Source organism: Lepidochelys kempii, chromosome 27 (assembly GCF_965140285.1).
Source record: "Lepidochelys kempii isolate rLepKem1 chromosome 27, rLepKem1.hap1, whole genome shotgun sequence".
NCBI classification, from domain to species: Eukaryota; Metazoa; Chordata; order Testudines; family Cheloniidae; genus Lepidochelys; species Lepidochelys kempii.
The window spans coordinates 16,664,590-16,687,275 of NC_136406.1; the positions used below are offsets into that span (position 1 = coordinate 16,664,590).

Sequence of the window (22,686 nt, forward strand, 5' to 3'; positions counted from 1 at the left end):
CAAACCACTCACACGCAGGCTTTATCTAAAGGATTTATTTCAACAAATGGAATAAAACCCACCCCCCTCACAAGTGACACTTACAGCCGACCGTGACACTGTGAGCGAGCCGGATGGCTGCCTGCGAACCTGGACCGGACCAGCTCCTACAAGGCAAACGGCAAGTGTCTTCGCTTACCGAACAATGCTGGGGCCCGGGCTGCTAATGCCAGGCTGGGTCACAGCGAGACAGCCACGTGGACGGCACTTCTCCGGGAAGGGACTAGTAACAATTTGCACAGCAGGAACCGAGGTCCCTTCCACCCACAGAGGAGACCGCAGGGTGGGGGGTGGGAGCTGCCTGTAATGTAACGCGAGCCTCTGGCTCTCCCCGACAGGACCAGCGTGAAAGGAGATGGAGTTTTACAGGGTGGGACAGGGAGCTCTGAAAGAGCCATCTGCACTCCTTGATGGTTAGCAGTGGGCAGGCCAAGCCCAATCGATAAGCAGCTGCTGTCCCCCATCCAGCTGCCGTGTACAGGAGTCTGTGTCCCCCTAGGATGAGTCAAATGCTGCTGAGGCAGAGCCCAGACTGCCATAGGAGGCAGCTTGCATTCCCAGACCGGAAGGCTGAACTCGGCAAGAGGGACATGGGGTTCCTGCTCCTTTGGAAACGCCGCTCCCTAAAGAACGCTTTCTGCGCAGTAAAGCCAGGCCTTGCACGGGCCTGCTCAGCATCAGCCCTCTTCCAGGCCAGTGTGACTGTCACGCCCGGAAGGGGGTCCCAGCAGACAGGGTCCCGGGGGGCTACACTACTTTTCTTTCCCTTATTTTGCGTTTGAGTGATAGAGATTTTGCGTTGCTGACAGAAGCGCTGCGCTGAGACCCCAGAACCGGCCCAAAGGGTTAGTTACACAATAGTCAAGCTTCAAAAAGCCTGCCCTCCCTCCCAGCCGCCTTTAAACTCCCCACCCCAAGGACACACTGGCCACTGTGTCCCCCAACACTCTGGTCCACACACGACAACCTTGCTGCCTGACTGATCGGCTATAACAACTACACTCCACAGCACAGCGCAAATGGCCAGCAAAGCCTCGTTGCTCCACCGAGAGTCGCTTGCCGGTGGGATTCACTGCACACCACAACACAGCAGCCAAGCAAACCCCCACCACCACGGGATGGCCAAACTCAGCCCTTGTGTTAATCACACAAGCGGCCCTTGGACAGGAATCCTCATGAGACTCCCACCCCTTTAAGCATCACTGCAACTGCACAATCATCTCACAAACCCAAAGTGTTAATGTTCCAAGCAACAAGCCCAGGCAGCCCGAATGTCCCCCAACGCATATTTCCCACCTGTGCCCACCGTGCTCTCTGAGCAGCTCCAGGCTCAACCTGTAACAGGTCGGTGCACAGACAGGGGCAGGGCTTATGCCCTCTAAAATCACCCACTCTCTGGTCCCCTCTCCAGCCACCTGAGAGCAGTGACGCCCAGTAGGTTGCAGGCAGGGGGAGCAGAGAACTGACCCGAAGAGCAGGCCAGGGGATCTGCAGGGTTTCCACAGTGAATTACAGACACCCCGCAGAAGGCAGGCTGTAACTGCTGTGCAGTTGAACCATGAAACCGGAGTCCGGCCTGAACGCTTTGGGATGGATCTACAACAAACAGGTGCCTGCTTCCCTACCAAGGGGATTAGTGTGGCAGAGGAATCTTTAATTCTGCGCGCAGCCAGCCAGGCCGTCAGCCAAACGACAACCTTGCCTTAGTGGCTTTGAGCTTCCGTGGGACAGGACACGAGCCAGGAGCAGCAGCGGACGGTTGGGGGCTGGGGTTTGAGCAGAGACATGGTGGAGGTAGTTGGGGCAAGTGGAGAGTTTCTCCAGCTCACCCCTCAATCCCAGGACTGACGAACAAAAGGGTATTCATAAAAGCCCAGGAGGGAGCCAGGGGGAAGCTCTCGAGGGCATCGAGATGGATTCAAATCGCCCTGACTCCACCATGGGAAGCATGGTCCCAAGACACCATCCTGAGAGGCCGGAGTCAGGACCCTGGGCTCTCAGTTCAGGTCTCCGAGGATGTAACAAAGGATCCCGTTGACCACGTCCAGAGTCTCGTCCTTCTCCAGCACGACGTCATAGGCGTCCCTGTACTTTCCTCGTTGCTCGTCCACCTGCAGAGCCACCGTGGGGCAAGGGGACAGGCCAGGACGGCAACATTAACAGTGGAGAACAAGCACGGCTGGTTGCCAAGCTCAGAACTCTAGGAGCCCCATGAAAGCAGCGCTGGGGATTCAGGGCTGGTGAAAGGTACTCGATCAACAGCCCTAGAGACGGCATCTCCAGAGCATGGGACACGGCATGGCAAGCTCTCCTCTCTGCACCCTGGCACAGGAGCCAGCCCGGCCACAGAGGAATGACCACTCCAGCTCAGCTGAAGGGCGAACAAGGGCGTCAGCTGTGATGTGGACACCTTCCCACTGGTGGGACTGAGACCCACCAAACTCATTTCATACAGCATGCCAGATAGCAGACTTCTCTTGCAGCATGTAGGCTCCTCCCACCTGCACCCCCCCGCCAACCTCCTGCAAATGCTTGGGCCTTGCAATCGCTCAGGAGGGCAGAGAGCCTCCCACGGCCTCTGCCCTCACGCTTACCTTGTCATTCAGGAATCCGATCGTGAGGATGTTCTCCACGTTGGCAACCCCGTCTGCCATGCTCAGGTCTCCCATGGAGTCCCCCAACAGGATGATGTTGGTCCTGCTGCTCAGCTGCTGGAAGTGGTCCGTCTTCTCCAAGACCGAGCCGTTCTTGTTGTAGGTGTGGATCAGCGGCTCTTTAAACTGTCTCAGGACACCCTGTGCAGCAAAGGACGAGCGGACAGACAGACAGGATGATTTCTGGGATGTCTCGGGGCTGAAGGAACAAAGCTTCAGTGTGGTTTGCACCTTTCTTAGAGATGCTCTTAGCGGAGCCAGCTGGGAAACCTGCTGTCCCTCACTGCCCAAGGGCCCTGCTTCAGAGCAATCCGTCCCTTCAATGGAGGATGGCACACAGGACCAGAGCCCTTCAGCACCACTCAAGAACCAGCCAGAGGTGGCATCTCCCTCCCCTCCAAAGGGCTCCCAGAGCAAGGGACCAAGGGCCTAACTCTCAGCCACTCAGGCCCCATAAAGGGGCCTTTAACTGGGTGACTCTGCCTTGTGCAGACAGCCTTCCCCGGGCAGTGCAGAACTGCTGCAAAAGCTCTGCAGTGGCTGCAGTGTCAGGGCGGATCAGGGACATACCGGGGGCCAGGCTGGGGAGCACCGCACTGTAGCTATTCTCTGCTTCCCTGGCTCCATAGATCAGAGCAGCCCCAAAGCCCCTGCATGGCCTCACACTCCAGGGAGCGCCTAGGTGGCTAAAATCTCCCTAAACCTCTACCCCGCGCCCCATGCCCACCCTACGGGAGCCACTGAGAATCAGGCCCAACTTAGTGGGCTGTTTCCAGGGGTTTCATTGGTTTTAAAGATAATTATGGTAAGTTAACGCCCATCCTCCCGCAGTGCTGCCCCCCTCCCCCAAAAAACACAGTATCACGGGCCTAGCTCCAAACCAGAGAGTGAAAGTGATTCAAAACAAAGCGAAGAGCAGTAGCCCACGCTCTCCTGCCAAGTGCAACATATAAAGGAGAAGAGCCAAGCAGATCCTGTATATTGCAGAACTTTCCCCCAGCCTTGTGAATTTAGGCTGTGAGCTCTCTGCAGGGGGGCTCTCTCTGACTGTCTTCACAGAGTGGGGCCCCTGTCTGGTGTGCTACCGTAATACAGCTAATCTAGGCTTCGCTTTCAAAGCAATTTCAGCACTAATAACTGGAAAGGTTGCTATGGTAACAAGGGATGACATTTCCAATGGACAGAGGGGTTTTAACCGAACGGCGCCCTCTCTAGATGTCCCCCGACCCGCACTCGGGGCTAACGGGACCCAACCATGGGGCACGTAGCACAGCGTACCTTGTCATCGAAGTCCATGTAGTTGGACATCACATTGACGTTTGGGTGGAACACCTTGGCCTGCCGGAGGACCTCCTCCAGGATGTCACCCACGCCGGCCGAGAAGATGAACAGGGGGATGTTGTGTTGGTGGAGCTGGTCAAAGAAGGTGTTGACTCCGTCCCTGGGGAAGGGGCGGGAATGCAGGTTAGACAGAGTCACAATAGCACCCTTCATCCCAGAGCACAAGTGCGTCACACTACCACGGTGCTGTGAGTGCTTTCATCCCCACTGGAGACTGGAAACTCACTGGGCCAAGGCACCAGGGCGTTCCTTTATTTACGGCTCCGGGGCCAAGGTGCATACGCTACACACTTCATTGATCATTTCTGCACTGTGGGTGAAATTCAAGCCTGCACCAAAGGACAAAGCCATGTCTACAGGGACTTAGCAGTGGATGGGCCTGGTGTGGGGTGAATTTTACCCTCTATGGTACGCAGGTACCTCCCTGAAGCCTGTCCCAAAGTGCACTGGGCTCTGCATAAAACCTGGGATTCATTCTCTGCAAATGACGTCTTCCTTGGTCGCCCCAACAGCGTAGGCAGGGGTTGCTTCCCGAGCACTATAGGCTGGATTTCAGTCACTGGTTCTTCATAGATTCCAAGGCCAGGTCATGTGATGATCCAGTCTGACGTGTGTAACACAGGCCAGAGAACTTCCCCCAAATCATTCCTAGAGCAGAGCTTTTAGAAACTCCTCCAATCTCGATTTTCAAATGGTCAGTGCTGGAGACTCCCCCATGCCCTTGGGCAAATTATTCCAATGGAATTACTCTCACTGTTAACAATTTACACTTTATTTCCAGTCCACATTTGTCTAGCTTCAAATTCCAGCCCCCGAATCGTGTCAGACCTGCCTCTGCTAGACTGCAGAGCCCATTGTTAAACTGATGGCACTCTGCTCTATAAATGCTGACTAATAATTCAGCAGCTGTGGAAACTGAGGCACAGAAAGAGGCCATGGCTTGACCGAGGTCATAGAGAAAGGCAGCGTTAGAGCTGGTGTCAGAGCCCAAGAGTTCCTGGACTATGCAGCCTTCTACTGCCAGAAGTATTGATACCGTCCGCCCCCCCCCATGGAATCCATGACCATACAGCTCGCCTGGTCTAGAAAAAGGAATTTAATCCTTAGGCAACAAAGCTCCCAGGAAAGATGATGCCTGTTAAACCTATTGCACAAATGTACACCCAGCTAGTGCTTTTAGTGGACGGGGGGTAATGCTCATCCCACGCTATTTCTCCCACACGCAAATTACCTACAAGAAATATGGTCCTTGGCTTCCCCATAGGCTGTAAGAGAGTGACTTCCAGTGAACAAAGCTCTGGATGTAACACTGGCCAGGCAGCTGGCGGGCTGACACCCCTGCTCATCACACTGATCAGACCCTGTGTTGTCTCTGTTGCAGCCGCCTGTGGGCTCTTTGGTTGTGGGTTCTTTGGCACAGGAAACGTCTGATTGCTCTTTGTGCGTGTACAGCACCTAGCACAACAGCGTCCTGATCCCCACTTGGACTCCAGGTGCTACCACAACACGGGAATCACAACAGACTGGGTGCAGTACAAGACAAGCAAAAGGTTTTTCCCCATGTAATGCAGTTCCCCACTGAGATCAGAGACAGAAGCTCCAGCTTTCTTTGCACCAGAATAAATATCACTAACCTAACACAAATACCACCCTGCTGGGCAGACTCTCAGCTGCTCCTGTGGGCTGAACATACGTGGTGTCCGTGCCACACAGAAAGCTGCTAGGGTTTCGTAACTTTTGACTTTTCCAGGCAGTCCATGGAGAAAGAAAAATCTTATCTTTAACAGCCTGGCAGCGTTTGCTCACAAAACCCAGACTCTTAGTCACTGATGATCCTGCCAGGTAATGTTAAGTTGGCTCTGCCAACTCACTGACGCAAGTGGCTTGCTACTCCACCTAGATTTACGGGAGGTGGGAGTGGACCTCACAGGGGGCCTGAGCAGTTCTTGAGGAGGAACCCTAGGAGCAGCCAAGTATGCGGAAAAGGCTTAGGTTGGAGTTTGTGTTGTTGCATTTTGAGATTCGTTTGTGAAGGGGACACGTTCTGACCTGCTGCCCCTTATGTGCCCTGTCTGGAAAGGGCTAGAAAGCAACTAGGAGGCGGATTAGAGTTCTCGGAAGTCAGTTCAGTGACTCCCTTTTTCTCTCTCTGACAAACGCAGGGGTCTGAATGGAACGAGCAGGTACCAGAGACAAGAAAGCGACAGAGCCCTTACAGGGTGTGCTCGCACAGGGACAGGAGAGAGAGGACACAAGCTGCAGAGACCATCCCAAGACCTGTACCTGAGCATCACCTCTGATTCTTCGACTATCTTGGCTATGTCCCTTTTCAAAATCTTCTGTTGCAACAGGAGGCCGTGGGCTCTGGTCCACCTGGAAGCACATATCAAAGTGAGCTTCATTTCTGACGGACTGTGAGCTTCTAGGATCTGACCTAGGGGAAATTACCAGAGTCGTGACCAAGACACGGTCCATCAGACTAATTGTTGTTTACAGAGAGTTTCAACCTTCTCTCTGCTTTCCATATAAGGCTCGTTAAGGGTAAGAGGCTGCCTGAGGAAGGCTGGTAGCACTTACTTAATCAATGCATTTTTATTGTATCCACCACCAGGGTATCTGGGCACCCAACACAAATGTCCGACTTGCTCTGTTTTTTCTCCAGCACTCTTCGATGTCACTGTTGATCTATTACCCGGGACTGACTATCAGAGCTGGAAAACAACCCAGCCCCAAATACCAGGCCCTTTGGGATCCCTTTCGTGGAGGGTGTGAGAGCGGGACAGTGAAACTACAGCTGTGCCAGATGCACCATCGCTCAGGTGGAGAACAATGAAACCCACAAGTAAGAAAGGAAAAGGAAGGAACTGGTGTTTCCTTCTGAGGCACGAAAGCCATGGGCTCACTTCTGACAGCTGCATTTTCAAAGCATATCCCGCTCTCAAAGGGGACCTACTCTCTCTCTTTTCTAAGGGACTCTGCATCCTTTTCTTAACAGGAATGTTACTTTCAGAGCTGCAAGTCTGCACAGAAATCTTCTGGATCCAACAAATCCACTGAGATCTCAAAGGATCATGAAGTCAGAACACGATGGCGTGGCAACTGCCACATGCTAAGGCAGTTTGCATCAGAGTTAACGATACCACAGCCAAAACCCTGCTCCTCCCTCTCCATGTGCTCCTTGCTTTTGCTTTTTGTCCACCACACTGCCATTCTGTAAGTGGATCCACCAGGCTTGATCCTGGCCATATTACCAGAAAGGATGCTTCATGCACTTGGAGAAATGGGAAGATGGACTATCAAAAAATTGTACTTCCACTGCACAGTGAGTTCTGCTATGCAAGGGGATCTGGGGACTGAATTCCCCTCTCTCTTCTTGTTTACCCACTTATTTTCTAGCTCACGAAATTAGCTCTTCATACACAGTCACTCACCATTCCACCATGAGGGGACGTTTTTCTTCCATGGTCCGGTTGGGGTCAATTTCAATTGGATAGTAATAGTGCAGCAGATCTTTTAACTAGAACATTTGATGGGTTTAAATAGAAAATGCCACGAACAGTTAAGGGCATCGAAAGAGAGATTTTAATAACAAGCAAGCAGAGTATTTGCAGAATTCACAAATGCATCACAGCTTAAAAATAAAACCCTACATTGTTCATGAAACAACTGAGTATCATGGCAATTTCATGGGGTCCCAAGGGAAATATTTAATACTGCTCTAGAAATCAAGCTGAGAGTGTCAGCAAGGTTAAATTGTTCTGGACAGAGATTAATGTCCTTTGCTCACTATTTATCACTGTTCTCTTTGACATGAAATGCCCATGCTTGGGTGTGGCGACAGGTTTGTAAAGATTCCCTTGAACTCCGACAAGTGCTCCCATATCTGAAATGCTGCTTGGAAATTTGTTCTACTCTCTTCCCTGGCAGGCGGTCACATCTGTCCCAGTGCTGTGCTCTAACCCCATCTCCACTGTCCCCAGGGAGCCTACCCCTAGCAGGAGAAGCAGCATGTGGACTGTATATAGAGCCAAAAGAGATGGAGTCTGACAGCACTAAACGTACCTTTTTTCTGCCTTCTTCGCTAATGACTTGGCTGTTATCTAGGATATCTGGAAAGACAGAAACAGTCACTTGCCCAACCCCGGGAAAACACACGAGGGCCCTTTCCAAATCCCACAGAAAGACCAGAGTCAACACTTGCAAAAATGACAAGTGATTTTGGGTGCCACCATTTTTGGATGCCAACTTGAGATGTTTGACAGGAGCCTCACTTTCAGGCCTGGTCTGTACTGGCGGGGGGAATCGATCTAAGTTACGCAACTTCAGCTCCGCGAATAACTTACTGCAGTGAGTCGACTCCATGCTGGAGAGAGCGCTCGGGGGTCGATTTATCGTGTCTAGACTAGATGCGATAAATCGATCCCCGCTGGATCGATCGCTGCCCGCTGCGGTAGTGAAGACATACCCTCAGAGAGTGGGTGCTCGGCATTTCCTGAAAATCAGGACCCGTTAGGGCATCTCTCCGAAGGAGGAATAGATCAGAGTGCACCAGGGGACGTTTCGTGCACAGCAGACTAGTGCAGGGTAGATTTACACCCCAGGTTTCAGTGTTTGTGTAGACCAGCCTCGAGACGGGGCGTTGAGGGAAGAAAGGGGCTTGGGAGGGGGCTCTGAGCACAGTGGGTGGGAGGAAGGATGCAGAGTAAAGAGCCAAGGGAGGTGCAGTAGGGGAAGAGAGCAGACGTGCAGGCTGGGGCACAGTCACGCCTAGCCCCGAAGGCGAGGAAAAGAGCCGGCACTTAATGGGGAAGGAGAAGAGGACGCAGAGAAGGGGGTCTGGGGGGATAGGGTGGAGCAATGAGATAGGGGGGTGATTGGCACAGCAGCATTTTGGATGGGGTGGGGGAAGAGGAGCAGCAATCAGTATGAGCGGCCGCCAAGCCCCGGAGCAGTTACAGCAGCAGAAGGGACTCTATCAAGAGCGAGGGTTGGGGAGGAAAATGCCAGGGCTTAGCAACAGCCCGTGGGTGTGGGTCCGGGGGCGGGTGGGGAAGGTGCGGGTGAGACAGAGGTTACAAGACTGGGCGACGGAGACGGGAGCGAGGAACATAAGCTACAAACGGATGGACATAGTGTTTGTTCGACTCACTGTGCGAAGTGGGGCATCGTCTCCCGTTAAATCCAAACCTGCTGAGGGTCATGTCGAAGTCTGAAACGACCTGAAGGACACAAGGAGGGGGAGCAAAGGACAGTATCTGAAACCGCCCCAGCATGCTGTGCTTTGAGAGGTGCACGGGCAGGGGCGTGGGCAGCAACGGCCTGTGTTTCTCACCCGGGCACTGTCAGGATAACGGCCGTATTGCGAGGCACTCACATACTACGGAAATGGAGGCTAGACAAGTGCCTTGAATAGCTGATGGGGTCCACACAAACATGGGGCGTTATTATCCCCCTCCCCACTGCCATGGCAATGCTGAAATATCCCGCAGCAACGGGCTCCTGCCTGCACAGCTCAGAACACAAAGCGAAACCTGCAGTTTGTCTGGTCCCTCTTTCCTGAGCGCCGAGATTACGCGCCTCACGTGCTCGGGGCTCTTCATGTGGACCGTCGCCTTCTCCAGTTCAGGGACCTGCGGAGACAGATTGATTCCGAGGAAGGGGTCGGCGCTAAGAGACACGCCCCAGCTGCAGGCCCCAGCACGGTCAGTATTCGCTGGCCTGGTTTCCACGCAGCTCACCCGACTCCCTCTCAGCCCACAGTGCCTTAGGGAGCATTTCTCTCCTCCGGGGACTGATGCAGGAGGAAGAAAATCAACTCTGTAGAGATGATGCTACAGGGTCCCGATCAGTTATTCCACTGCAAACTGGCTCCACCGATAAGACAAAGAGCAATTTCTCTACCTCTGGTTTCGGAAAAAACTGTTGGATTTACCAGCCACGAACTATTTAGGTCCTGATCCTGCAAGTCCTGAAGGTGCAGGCTTGGGCCTTCCCTAGCTGTACCAGGGCAAACAGCGCCCCGGCGGACGCTCCCATAGAGAGGTTATTGTGGCATTAGGGTGGGTGGTGGCGGTTGTGTCCTCACACGCTCTCCGCCCTCTCCCCCCCACTGCTCTACCTCCCCTACTGCCCCTCCCCCAGTGCTCCGCTGTGCCCCGCTCCCCCCCGCACCATGCTCCCCTCCTCATCCCAACCCTAACCCCGTCCTCCCCCCATTCCCCGTCCTCCCCCCACCCCCGGCTCCGACCCCCCCCGCTCCCCCCATCCCCGGCTCTGACTCCCCCCCGTGCTCCCCCCATCCCCGGCTCTGACTCCCCCCGTGCTCCCCCCACACCCGGCTCCGACCCCCCCCGTGCTCCCCCCATCCCCTGCCATGCTCCCCCCACACCCAGCTCCGACCCCCCCCGTGCTCCCCCCCACCCCCGGCTCCGACCCCCCCCAGCTCCCCCCATCCCCGGCTCTGACTCCCCCCCGTGCTCCCCCCATCCCCTGCTCTGACTCCCCCCCGTGCTCCCCCCATCCCCTGCCATGCTCCCCCCACACCCAGCTCCGACCCCCCCCCGTGCTCCCCCCACCCCCGGCTCCGACCCCCCCTGCTCCCCCCATCCCCGGCTCTGACTCCCCCCCGTGCTCCCCCCATCCCCTGCTCTGACTCCCCCCCGTGCTCCCCCCACACCCAGCTCCGACCCCCCCGTGCTCCCCCCACCCCCGGCTCCGACCCCCCCCAGCTCCCCCCATCCCCGGCTCTGACTCCCCCCCGTGCTCCCCCCATCCCCTGCTCTGACTCCCCCCCGTGCTCCCCCCACACCCAGCTCCGACCCCCCCCGTGCTCCCCCCACCCCCGGCTCCGACCCCCCCAGCTCCCCCCATCCCCGGCTCTGACTCCCCCCCGTGCTCCCCCCATCCCCTGCTCTGACTCCCCCCCCGTGCTCCCCCCACCCCCGGCTCCGACCCCCCCCAGCTCCCCCCATCCCCTGCCATACTCCCCCCGGCTCCGACCCCCCCCGGCTCCGACCCCCCCAGCGCTCCCCCCATCCCCCCCGTGCTCCCCCCACCCCCGGCTCCGACCCCCCCAGCGCTCCCCCTACAGCCGGCTCCGCTCCCCCCGTGCTCCCCCTATGTCCCCCCCGCCAGGGGAGCGCCCCCCCGGCCCCTCTCACCATCTCGGCCCCGCTCCGGCTCCCCTCGCCGAGGAAACAGAAACAGAAACGCCGGAGCCGCGGCCTGGACGCGCGGGGGAGGAGCCGGACTGCGAGCGGGGGGGCGGCCGGGGCTGGATCCGGATTAGGGGCTGGGCTGGTCGTGTAAACTGCGGGGCTGGGGTTAGGGTTCTGGGGGAGTGAATTAGGTTAGTCTTGGGGGGCTGGGGCTGGGGGCCCGTTAGGCTAGGGGGCAGGACTGGGGGGCTGGGCTGGGATTAGGGGCTGGGTGTGGGGCTAGAGGTGCTAGGCTGAGATGGGGGGCTGGGGGAGTCTGTGAGGTTAAATTGGGGTCCTGGGCTGGGATGTTGGTCTGAGATTGGGGGGCTGGGGCTGGGGGCCCGTTAGGCTAGGGGGCAGGACTGGGGGGCTGGGAGTCAGGATGCAAATGCTGCTGCATTGAGGGCAGGGGCTCATGGGGGGCAGGCTTAGGGGGCTGAGCTGGATGTGCTCCGTCAATACAGGACGTCCCAGGTTTGGCTCTCAGAGACCCTGGCCCCTGGGGACAGCAGGACATCTCCGTTCAGGCCCTGAAGCCAGCTGGGCTGGCATCGCCCCCTGTATCTTCCAGTGCAGGGCGGGCCGGGGCTGGCTGCAGAAAGCTGATATTGTGCAATCTAGGACCCAAGCCTGCCAGGAGCTGCCGAGCCCCCCCCACCAATCACTGGAGTCAGAGCCCGCATGTTGCAGGTGCTCACTACCACACCTGGTCAGGCCCTCACCTGTACCAAAGTTCACTGCTCGCAGGCGCTCCCACTTCCCCATTGCCCACAAACAGCACAGAAGTCATAAATCATTCCCAGAACAAACATAGGCCGTAACTGCTGCAACTCAGGGCTGGTCACAGACCCGGTAGAGGCCGCTGTAGTTAAGTTATTAAAAACAGTCAAAAGGCAGGAAATTGAACATTAAGGCAACTAGCTCTTATCTCACAACACCAAAAGTAAAACCGGGGCATGCTGAAAACGGGCTCTGAGCTTCCTGCAACGCAACCCTAAATAACATAATTTCATTAAATTGGAGGGGGGGAAAAGGCCACCTGCATTTTTAGTTGCTTCCATTCACAAATCTCAACGGACTTTACAAACAGTAACGAATCCTTACAAATCCTCAGTAATGTGCTTTTTTCATTGCCCATTACTGATGGGTATGTTGAGTCTCAGAGAGGAGAAGTGACTTGCCCAAGGTCAGACAGTGAGTCAGTGGGAAAGCCAGGAACTGACTCCTAATTCCTGTTCTGGCCTCCTGCAGGACTCTACTGCCCCTCCAGATAGCAGGCCGCGTACGCAATCCAGCAGGTGAGGTACCAGGCTGAATCAGGTGAGCTTGACTCCTGGCTCTGCCACTGACTTGTGTAGCGTTAAGCAAGCCACTTAAGCTCTCTGTGCTGTAGCTTCCCAATCTGTAAAATGGGCATAAGAGAGCCGTTGCTCGGTATCTGTGGAACATCAGACGTATTTGGAATTCGAGCTCCATTGCAGCCGTGCTGCCAGGCAACCAGAGGCGGCGGGAGGGGGCCCCTTTGCCAAGGCAGAGATGCAAATATAAGTCGCCAAACAAGTTATCATTCCAGCCAGCCCCACTGATCTAGGGCAACTGTCCCAGCTGCTGACAAGTACAGGAAAGGTTCTAGAACCCAGCCCTGTCAGTGATCTCATTATCGGGCGGGTTCTGGAACGTCGGGGCTAAATACGCATTTCAAAGAACATGTAGGAGGGGAAAGGAGAAAGCCCAGTAGCGCCTCGGAGAGGAGCTTCTTCTGCTGTCTCCAGGCTTACGGACATGGATGACACCTCGGCTTCAGCGGGGTACTCCCACCCCCACATGGAGAGAAAGATGAGTGCCATGGCTTGCACAGTCTTCAACGAGCTTCGACTGGAAGGGAAACTCTGTGATGTAGTCATCAAAGTCAACGGTTTGGAGTTCAATGCCCACAAGAACATCTTATGTAGCTGCAGTTCCTACTTTAGGTCAGTGCTTGACGCAAGCCAAGCAAGGGAACGGGCGCAAAGACTGCTTGCTGGTCTATTGTAATTGTTTTAAGATGGAGTTGGGGTGGACGGAAGCCTTGGAACTGGCATCCATTGTTTAGCCAGAGTCCCGATAACGGCCTAGAAACCGGTATCAGGCCACCATCTAATATTTAACCATAGCCCTGGAAACTGGTGTCCAGTATTTATCCACAGAGCAGGAACAGCATGGGAAGGGACATTCTGGGATTCCCTGCATTCCCCTGCAAAGATGCCTGGCTTCCTCCCACATAAGCCAGAGGAGATTTCAGTTGCCCTCCGTTGCAACAAGGCAGCCAGTCATTCTGTGGCTACTTATCCCCAAGGCCCCAACTCATTTCACACAGGCCAACAAGCCGATCAGAGTTTGGTCGCTGTCCTGTAGTCTGGTTTAAAACCCAAGGTGAAAAGGTCCAGCCTGCCATGGCTCATCCCCGGAGTCGTCTACCCACCTGGCTTGGGAGCTGGTGAAGAAGGGATAGATGCGTAAAACAGCGGATTTTATATAGGCTGTTTGGTTAAAGTGCTGCTTCATTTTCCAGGGCTTTGTTTACCAGTGGCTGGAACAACACGGAGAAGAGAGTGTACAATATCCCTGGCATCTCCCCTGACATGATGAAGCTAATTATCGAATACGCCTATACGAGGACAGTCCCAGTCACTGCTGACAACGTGGAGCGGCTACTGGCTGCAGCAGACCAGTTCAACATCATGGGCATTGTCAGGGGGTGCTGCGAGTTCTTAAAGTCTCAGCTGTGCTTGGAAAACTGCATTGGCATTTGCAAGTTCACGGAGTACTACCACTGCCCGGACCTGCGGCAGACGGCCTACATGTTCATCCTGCATAACTTCGAGGAAATGGTAAAGGTGTCTACGGAGTTTCTCGAGCTCTCGGTCAATGAGTTTAAAGACATCATTGAAAAGGACGAACTCAACGTGAAACAAGAAGACGCAGTGTTCGAGGCCATTCTCAAATGGATTTCCCATGACCCCCAGAACAGGAAACAGTACATTTCAGTCTTGCTGCCTAAGGTCAGTTTTCTGCTGTTTTTTTCTTTTCTTACTCACGCCGGCTAAACAGTGGTGGGTGGCACTGAAAGGGACTAGAGTAACAGCTCCTTAAACTGGAGTTAGTTCCTTTTAATGCACAGGAAATGTATAACAGACAGGGGCTGTGCAAAGATTTTCCCACACTCAAGCCAGCCCATAGGCCCCAATCCTGTAATCAGATCCCTGTGAGGGAGCCTGGAGAGTCCACAGAGTTTCGCACAAGCATGAGGGCTGACCAGGATAGCAGCAAATCACTGCCAAGGAGCCAGAAGCTGTGGAGGGGGAAAGCTGGACTGTGGTACCAATAATCTTTCTTTAAACCAAGGAAATTAAATCCCCAAAAACTTAGTTAACACAGTGTTAAGATTGCCCAGTGGTGCCTTGTGCCTTTCCAAAATGCTGAGTGGCTAATTTAAACCTGAGACCCAGGAAAAACCAAGATAAAATGGATGAATCCCCCCACCCCGCAATGCAATCTTAATTCTGCCCTCTCGCCAGTGCCCAGACACACCAATCACACACACCGGCACTCTTATCCTCATGGATAGATCACATGAGCATTGTGGGATAAAATCCAACACGAGTTCCTTGCTAAGGCAAAACTAGGGTTTAGGACAAGTGTTGCAAGCAGGAGCTACTTACACCCTGCACTCAGACACTGAGCCTGCTCCACACAAACCACCCCAGACCTGCAAAATTGTAATCACTCCTTCGCCCTGGTCCCAAGGATTACTTCCCTTTACCACTCCTGATGTCTCTGAGACCACTGTTCTGAGGGACATCCCACTGTGACAACCCCTATGGCAAGGCGGCATCCTTGTGTGTGTCTGCTGAAAATTCAGCACTGAAATGAGTGCAATCCCCCAAGGTGCCCATGTCCCTCTTGTCATATCAGTCACAGCTGTATCAAGGCGCTCCAAGGAATCCCAGCACCATTTAACACAGCTACGCCCAACACAATGACACAACGGGAGCGTATGCAGATCAGTTCTGGAATTCAAATCAGTGGAACACAACACAAACAATGGCATGCTCTTAGTCCTTCCACAGATCTAATTATAAATTAATAGATGTAGAAGTCCAGAAGGGACTATTAGATCATCTAGTCTGACCTCCAGTATCACACAGGACAGAGAATTTCATCTAGTTACTACTGTATTGCACCAAATACCTGTGTTTTGAATAAGGCATATCTTACTGAAGGGTATCTGGTCTTACCAAAGACTTTAAGAGATAAAGAATCCACCACTTCCACGGGTAGTTTGTTAACCTTTGCACTGCCCTTTCCGACCCATTCCAAGTGGCTATGAACCTCTCCAGGGGGGCAGAGAGTTAAGACTGCATTGTGGGGGTGGCGTCTGCCATAACTTAGTATTTCTTGGTTTTTAGAAATTTAAAGTGAGCCGCTCTCCACATTCTGGAAGGGTACAAGGCACCACTGGGCAAACCAGACTCTGCCAGAAGGAAGTTTGGAGGCATTTAATTAGATATGCAATACAATACAGCAGCTAGTGAGGCCAATGCAGTTTTAGGTTTCCTATACAGAAACATTATGTCATAGTTAAGAAGTAGCCCCTCCCCCCATGTGAATCTGATGTATCTATACCTACAACAATACATTCAGTTCTGCCTCTTTATAGAAGGGCACAGATGAGAAACAGGAAGTGTATCACATTATAAGTAGAATGATTAGGGACCCAGAGGGACTGACTGATGAGGAAATATTAAAAGAATTAAGTGTGTATAGCTTAGCTAAGCAATGGCTGAGGGGAGGGGGTAGAGAAGGTATAAACACCTACGAACCTGGGGCGAACGTGCCAAGGGAGGAATTATTTGGTGGGGTACCAGGGGGCTCAAAGATATCTTTGGCTAAGGAATAGTCTCCCACAGGAAAGGAGGGACAGCCATATGGCCTGAGAGATTTAAAACTAGACTTGGACAAACCCATGGAAAATACAGCCTAGGGAGGAGTCCTGCATGAGATGCCATGGAATGGGCTAGATGTCCTGCTAGGTTCTCTCCCTCTCTGATTCTACGACTAGCCAGCAGGTAGTAACAGTCTGTGGTCAGTGCCAAAACCAGGCCTGATTTGAAGCAGTGACCCGTGAGGGCCTGGAAAGTACGGTATTCCCTTTAGCAAGCCTCTCAGCTTGCCAGTCTTCCTTTCAGACCCCCTGTTCCAACATGGTTGAAATCAAACTATTTCTCGCTGGCCAGTCCTGTAGTACGTAAAAACCATCCAGAGATGGCTCTCATAACCACCCACACTGCATCTTGAGTCCCACCTCCCCTTTACCTTTCTAGGTTCGACTAGCGTTGATGCATGCGGAGTACTTTATGAACAACGTTAAAATGCATGATTTTGTAAAGGACAGTGAGGAATGCAAGCCTGTCATCATAAATGCACTGAAAGCCATGTATGATCTCAACATGAATGGCCCCTCAAGTTCCGATTTCACCAACCCGCTCACGAGGCCTCGCCTGCCCTATGCAATTTTGTTCGCTATTGGCGGATGGAGCGGGGGTAGCCCAACCAATGCCATTGAAACGTACGACGCCCGAGCAGACAGATGGGTGAATGTCACCTGTCAGCAGGAAAGCCCCCGTGCTTACCATGGCGCTGCCTATTTAAAAGGTTACGTCTATATCATTGGCGGATTCGACAGCGTGGACTATTTTAATAGTGTCAAACGGTTTGACCCGCTTAAGAAAACATGGCACCAGGTGGCTCCCATGCACTCGAGACGCTGCTACGTAAGCATCACTGTTCTTAACACCTTCATCTACGCCATGGGAGGGTTCGACGGCTACGTGCGTCTCAACACAGCAGAACGGTACGAGCCAGAGACAAACCAGTGGACGCTGATTGCACCCATGCACGAACAGAGAAGTGACGCGAGTGCCACCACGCTGTATGGAAAGGTAAAAAGGACTTGAGATTACGGAATGCAGCTGCTGCCATAGCCCTCCCCTCTGGGGAGCAAGAGAGCAGGACTGGTACCCAACTGGAGTCTGTAGCATGGTAGTGTTAAACGGTGCATGTTGTAATAGTCACCTCTAGGATCACAGGGATTTACTGGAATGTGGAAAGAACCAACACCAGCACGCACGTCCTGCTAACCCCCCCAGATCAAATACAACATCTTAACAGCAAGGCCTGGCCTGCACCTAAAACTTAGGTTGACCCAGAAACGTCGCCCAGGGGTGTGGAAAATGCACGCTTCCGAGAGACGTAGATAAGCCAATCTAAGCTGCGGCATAGAGATGGCTGGAGCCCTGGAAGAATCCTTCCATCAATGTAGCTGCCACCTCTCAAGGGGGTGGACGACCGGCTGTGATGGAAAAAACCCTTCTGTTGCTGCAGCACACACCTGCAGTGCTGTGTGTGTTTGCTGTAGTGTAGGCGAGCCCTCAGTTACAGCACCATATACTGATGCAGGTGCGGTCTGCTCTGATAAGTACAATAGCCTTGACATTCCTTAGTCTTTGGATTAGGGTCGGGGCCTCAGCTGAGGGCCCCATTGTGCTAAGCACCGACAGTTAACAGTCTCAATGGATAAGGCAAATGGAGGAAGGGGAAGCCAGAGGCATGTAGAGGGGAAGAAGTGGCTTGCCCAGTCAGCCTGCAGGTCAGTGGCAGAACTGGGACTAGAACCCAGGTCCCCTGACTCCTAGTCCAGAGCAAAATTCTGCTTTTGAGCTACAACTGTTGATTTCAGGAGTTGTACAGACATGGTCCGGAGACAGAAGTTGGCCAGCGCTTGTTATTCTTTTTTCATAAGCTTCTAAAATTACAATCTTTGGAAAAATACAAATGTAAGCATTAAAAGGAAACAGGAGCAAAGGTACCTTTTGTAGCCGCTCCCCTTCTCTGAACGTAGCTGATGAAATCAGTGTCCCAGGACTGATGTGAGCACTCCCACGGATGCCGAGGTGTGGTTAGGATGCCCAAAGCTAGTAGATGGGAGAGAGACTTACTCCACAACGTGTGCTAATATTGATTTGATTAATATTTTTTCCTGTTATAGAGCTATGTATGCAAAAATCTGTCAGAGCAAGAACCTCTCACACAATTGTAGTACAATTTTAGATGCAAAAATACTTTGTAAGTTTTTGGAATTTTTGCTAGAGACATGCATGTGGCAAGATGATTTTTAAAAAATTAACCTGTAGAAGTTAAATGTTTTCAGGGTTTAAAAAAAAGTGGAAACAATGCATCTCAGGATCCTGGAGGCCAGAGTAATACTGAGACAGCGTAACACAGAGCAGGGGGCACTAGGAATCAGGAATGCTGGGTTGTAATTCAACTCTTCCATTCATTCAGTGTCACATCACCAGTCTGTTTTTCCCAGTTATGGCAGGCCCTTGGAGTGGGAGAGGAGGCCTATGAAGTATATTTGTGATGTGTTCTGAAAATCTTGCTGAAAGGAGCTGTAGCAGTGGAAAGTGTAACAGACACACTCACTGGACTGGTGATCAATTTACCAATCTGTCACTCTCAACTTCCCAATTTACCCTTTAGACTCTGGTACGACAGACCTCGGGCTGTCCAAGAACAGGCAGTTAGCTAGCATGGTGAAGGTAACATAATGGTAACATAAGAATGTGCAGAAGATTAGAATAGGGGACTGCAATCTCTTACCCTGGCTGTTGAGCTAGAGGATTCCTAGTGCTTCTATAGAACTCCCATCTCAAGAAACAGAAGTCCAAACTCAGTTCCTCAGGTGGTCAATCACCGCACTTTTTGCATTAACCCTGGCCCAGGAAAAGAGGCTAGTCCTAAACAGGATAGGATCATTTCATTTCCCCCCCACAAATAGAAATATTGTAATCTTTTTAAAACAGGTCTATATATGTGGTGGGTTCAATGGAAATGAATGCCTATTCACAGCTGAAGCATATGATGCTAAGACAAACCAGTGGACGCTAATCGCACCGATGAGAAGCAGAAGAAGCGGAATAGGAGTAATAGCTTATGGAGAACACGTCTATGCGGTAAGGTGACAGCTGTCAGCTTTCATTATGGCGGATGTACGTGTGGCATTTGCTCTAGTTAAAGTGCATGAGCAGTGCTCATAAATTTCACGCACCCTCTGTCTACAGGTCAGATTTCAAGAGTCAAGGTCGAGCAAAAAAGAATGAACTGCTTATTGAGAAGGGGCAGAATAAAATGCATTTTTCCTCCATTTAAAACATAAAACAAGAACTGCCAGACTGGGTCAGACCAAAGGTCCATCTAGCCCAGTGTCCGGTCTGCCGACAGTGGCCAATGCCAAGTGCCCCAGAGGGAATGGACAGAACAGGGAATCATCAAGTGATCCATCCCCTGTCGCCCATTCCCAGCTTCTGGCAAACAGAGGCTAGGGACACCATCCCTGCCCAGCCTGGCTAATCGCCATTGATGGACCGATCCTCCATGAGCTTATCTAGTTCTTTTTTGAACCCTGTTATGGTCTTGGCCTTCACAACATCCTCTGGCAAGGAGTTCCAGAGACTGACTGTGTGTTGTTTGAAAAAATACTTCCTTTTTTTTTTGTTTTAAACCTGCTGCCTATTCATTTCATTTGGTGACCCCTAGTTCTTGTGTTACGAGGAGTAAATAACACTCTTATTTACTTTCTCCACACCAGTCATGATTTTATAGACCTTGATCATATCTCCCCTTAGCTGTCTCTTTTCCAAGCTGAAAGTCCCAGTCTTATTAATCTCTCCTCATATGGCAGCCATTCCATACCTCCAAAAGAAGTTTTGAAATAACAGCTATAGCTTTGAAATAAAGCTTGGCAGAGAATTAGCCCTGATGGAGAAACATCTTTCACAGTCCTACTGAAGACATTTCACAGGTCCAATACCTTGAGAAATGCTGTTCTTGGATGTGCCCTACTCAGTCTTTATTTTTAACTAGTGGCACGGGCAATAGGCTACCAGTGTTCACAGGACCATCCCTCAGAGGGTGCGGGGCCCGGGACAACCCCCACTCCCCAGGCCCTGCCCCCACTCCACCCCTTCCCCCAAGCCACTGCCCCACCTCTTTCCGGCTTCTGCTGGGAGCTGGCAGGGCGGGGCAGGCTAGGGCTGGGGCCCTTGCTGCTACCAGTGCCAGGCCTCCTGCTAGTCCCCAGTCCGCCCTGGACCCTGCGTCCCAAAGCGTGGGGCCCCCCAAAGCACAGGGCGGTTGCCGTAGTCCATCCTATGCATGGGACGGCTCTGACTGTACATACACAGCATATAGGGGAAAGTTCTCACCCATGGTGCAGCTGTTAGGGTGGGAATTGAGTGAGGCAGATGCAGTGAACAACATACAGTAGAAACTCAGAGTTACAACACCAGAGTTATAAACTGACCAGTCAACCACACACCTCATTTGGAACCAGAAGTGCACAATCAGGCAGCACAGAGATGAAAAAACAAAACACCAAATTCAGTACAGTGCTGTGTTAAACGTAAACGACTAAAAATAATAAAGGGAAAGCAGCATTTTTCTTCTATATGGTAAAGTTTCAAAGCTGTGTTAAGTCAATGTTCAGTTGTAAACTTTTGAAAGATTCCCCCATGTTAAGAGTTAAGAACAACCTCCATTCCTGAGGTGTCATAACTCTGAGCTTCCTCTTGCTTCAGTGAATGAAGTGTGCACTCAGCTAGTCACTTTTTCATGGAATTGGATTTTCTGATTCTCCTTATGGCATTTAGTTCCAGATTAGTACTTTTGCGCTAAATTATACTCATCCCTTTCTGTACATGCAGTAAGATCAATTTCCTCAAATACAATATAAAAGTGTTCCTATAACCTTAGTTGCAGGTGTAGAATGTTATAATAATCTGGACCACAGAGGGTATGAAGATATTTTCTTCAATGTATATGAAATTTTTACAACATACCCCAGATGAACATAGAGGAAATGAAAGTTTAGAATATGAACAACTCCTAAATTCATAGATAACTACTCTATTCGGCTGTCTCATTCCACAAAATTTCATCTAAAATAGGTTGTGAAAGTAAGTCATGTTTATAGCTCAACTATTTAACCTCCAGTAACATCTAAGGACTTAATGCCAGCTGAGGAGAAAGCTTGGTACTGACAGTTATTGAAATAAATACTGTACCCAAGAGAACTTATATGAAATCAGAAAGATAACAGAATATTTTAAACAGGTAGGCATGAATTGTGACAAGAGGCTACACACATCCAAGGTTGTAGAAAACTGAGTTGTATTGTGTTTGAGAAATAGTTTGGAATACTGTTATATGCAAAAGGGGCAGAGTTAAAGTTTCACTTGGAACCTTTTTTCAGAGTAACAGCCGTGTTAGTCTGTATTCGCAAAAAGAAAAGGAGTACTTGTGGCACCTTAGAGACTAACCAATTTATTAGAGCATAAGCTTTCGTGAGCTACAGCTCACTTCCTCAGATGCCTTGTTATTTCCCCACTTTGAATGCTTAACCTCACAACCTTACAATTCTCTTCATGTAGTTTTTAAATGAATTTTGGATTATTTCTGCTTAACTCATATACATTGTGTGCCTTTGCCTCCTTCAGATGTAAGAATGTAAAATTTGACTATTCCAACGAACATTTTTGAAGGTTAGATTTTACCACAACTAGAAAGAACAAGTCGCCTGCAGTAAGTGAACATGCAGAATTAAGGGTCTGATTTTCAGAAGTGCTCAATACTCACACTTCTAGTCAATGAAGCTGAATATGCACAGAATTTGGCCTACTGAATATACATGAGTCCTAAACCCACGTAACAATTCAGCCACCTAATGTAGGCCCTTCCTCAGCTAGTAAACTCCATATTTCTTTGATGTCTACAGGTAGGAGGCTTTGACGGCGCCAACCGTCTTCGGAGTGCAGAAGCCTACAATCCAGTTGCCAACACCTGGCGTACAATCCCCACCATGTTTAATCCGCGTAGTAATTTTGGCATTGAAGTGGTGGATGACCTTCTGTTTGTGGTGGGTGGCTTTAATGGTTTCACGACCACATTCAATGTTGAATGCTACGATGAAAAGACTGATGAGTGGTACGATGCCCATGACATGAGCATATACCGTAGTGCTTTGAGCTGCTGTGTGGTGCCAGGACTAGCCAATGTCGGGGAGTACGCGGCCAGACGAGACAACTTTACAGGGTTATCACAGCGAGATGAAGTCAAATACTCCTCTTCGACAAGTACCCTACCTGTATGAATAGCTCCACTTAGCTAATAAAGTCTTCTAAGCAAGAACTGTATGTATTCACTTTTTACAATAAAAGCAATTGGATACAAACTCACAGGAATAGTCAGTCCTAGAAATTGTTTCATTCAATGGAGCCAGACATCTATAATTTACAAACATGGGTTAAAGTGCTGAATAGTGCATATCTAGCAAAAAAGCATATGGAAGACCACAA

General features: G+C 51.5%; 2 protein-coding genes across 4 annotated transcripts; one reads left to right on the forward strand and one right to left on the reverse strand.

Annotated features, from left to right (window-relative positions):
* Positions 1–20: 20 nt before the first annotated feature.
* On the reverse strand, positions 21–11,382 carry NT5C3B (5'-nucleotidase, cytosolic IIIB). Of its 3 annotated transcripts, none has more exons than XM_073326228.2 (9): positions 11,195–11,382; positions 9,612–9,664; positions 9,184–9,253; positions 8,097–8,143; positions 7,466–7,551; positions 6,318–6,407; positions 3,972–4,134; positions 2,634–2,834; positions 21–2,150 (listed from the first exon to the last, which is right to left on the reverse strand). In XM_073326228.2, the coding sequence occupies exons 3-9, from the start codon at positions 9,233–9,235 to the stop codon at positions 2,037–2,039; spliced, it is 753 nt and encodes a 250-aa protein (XP_073182329.1). In that variant the 5' UTR covers positions 9,236–9,253; positions 9,612–9,664; positions 11,195–11,382; the 3' UTR covers positions 21–2,036. The 3 variants fall into 3 exon arrangements, with proteins under 3 accessions (XP_073182329.1, XP_073182327.1, XP_073182330.1); XM_073326226.2 differs by having other exon boundaries at positions 9,566–9,664; positions 11,195–11,381; XM_073326229.2 differs by lacking the exons at positions 9,612–9,664; positions 11,195–11,382 and adding an exon at positions 9,367–9,557.
* Positions 11,383–13,784: 2,402 nt separating this feature from the next.
* KLHL10 (kelch like family member 10) lies at positions 13,785–22,665 on the forward strand. The gene is made up of 4 exons (XM_073325545.2): positions 13,785–14,274; positions 16,597–17,214; positions 19,138–19,287; positions 22,107–22,665. The coding sequence occupies exons 1-4, from the start codon at positions 13,855–13,857 to the stop codon at positions 22,479–22,481; spliced, it is 1,563 nt and encodes a 520-aa protein (XP_073181646.1). The 5' UTR covers positions 13,785–13,854; the 3' UTR covers positions 22,482–22,665.
* Positions 22,666–22,686: the final 21 nt, after the last annotated feature.

Bases quoted from the DNA above. Each gene is read 5' to 3' on its own strand.
- KLHL10 (XM_073325545.2), top strand. From the start codon at position 13,855: ATGATGAAGCTAATTATCGAATACGCCTATACGAGGACAGTCCCAGTC. The intron at 14,275-16,596 runs GTCAGTTTTCTG...TTACCTTTCTAG, and splicing joins TTTCAGTCTTGCTGCCTAAG to GTTCGACTAGCGTTGATGCA. The intron at 19,288-22,106 runs GTAAGGTGACAG...TGATGTCTACAG, and splicing joins ATGGAGAACACGTCTATGCG to GTAGGAGGCTTTGACGGCGC.
- NT5C3B (XM_073326226.2), bottom strand. The intron at 4,135-6,317 runs GTACAGGTCTTG...CCCCTTCCCCAG, and splicing joins GAATCAGAGGTGATGCTCAG to GGACGGAGTCAACACCTTCT. The intron at 2,151-2,633 runs GTAAGCGTGAGG...GTGGCTCTGCAG, and splicing joins TCGGATTCCTGAATGACAAG to GTGGACGAGCAACGAGGAAA.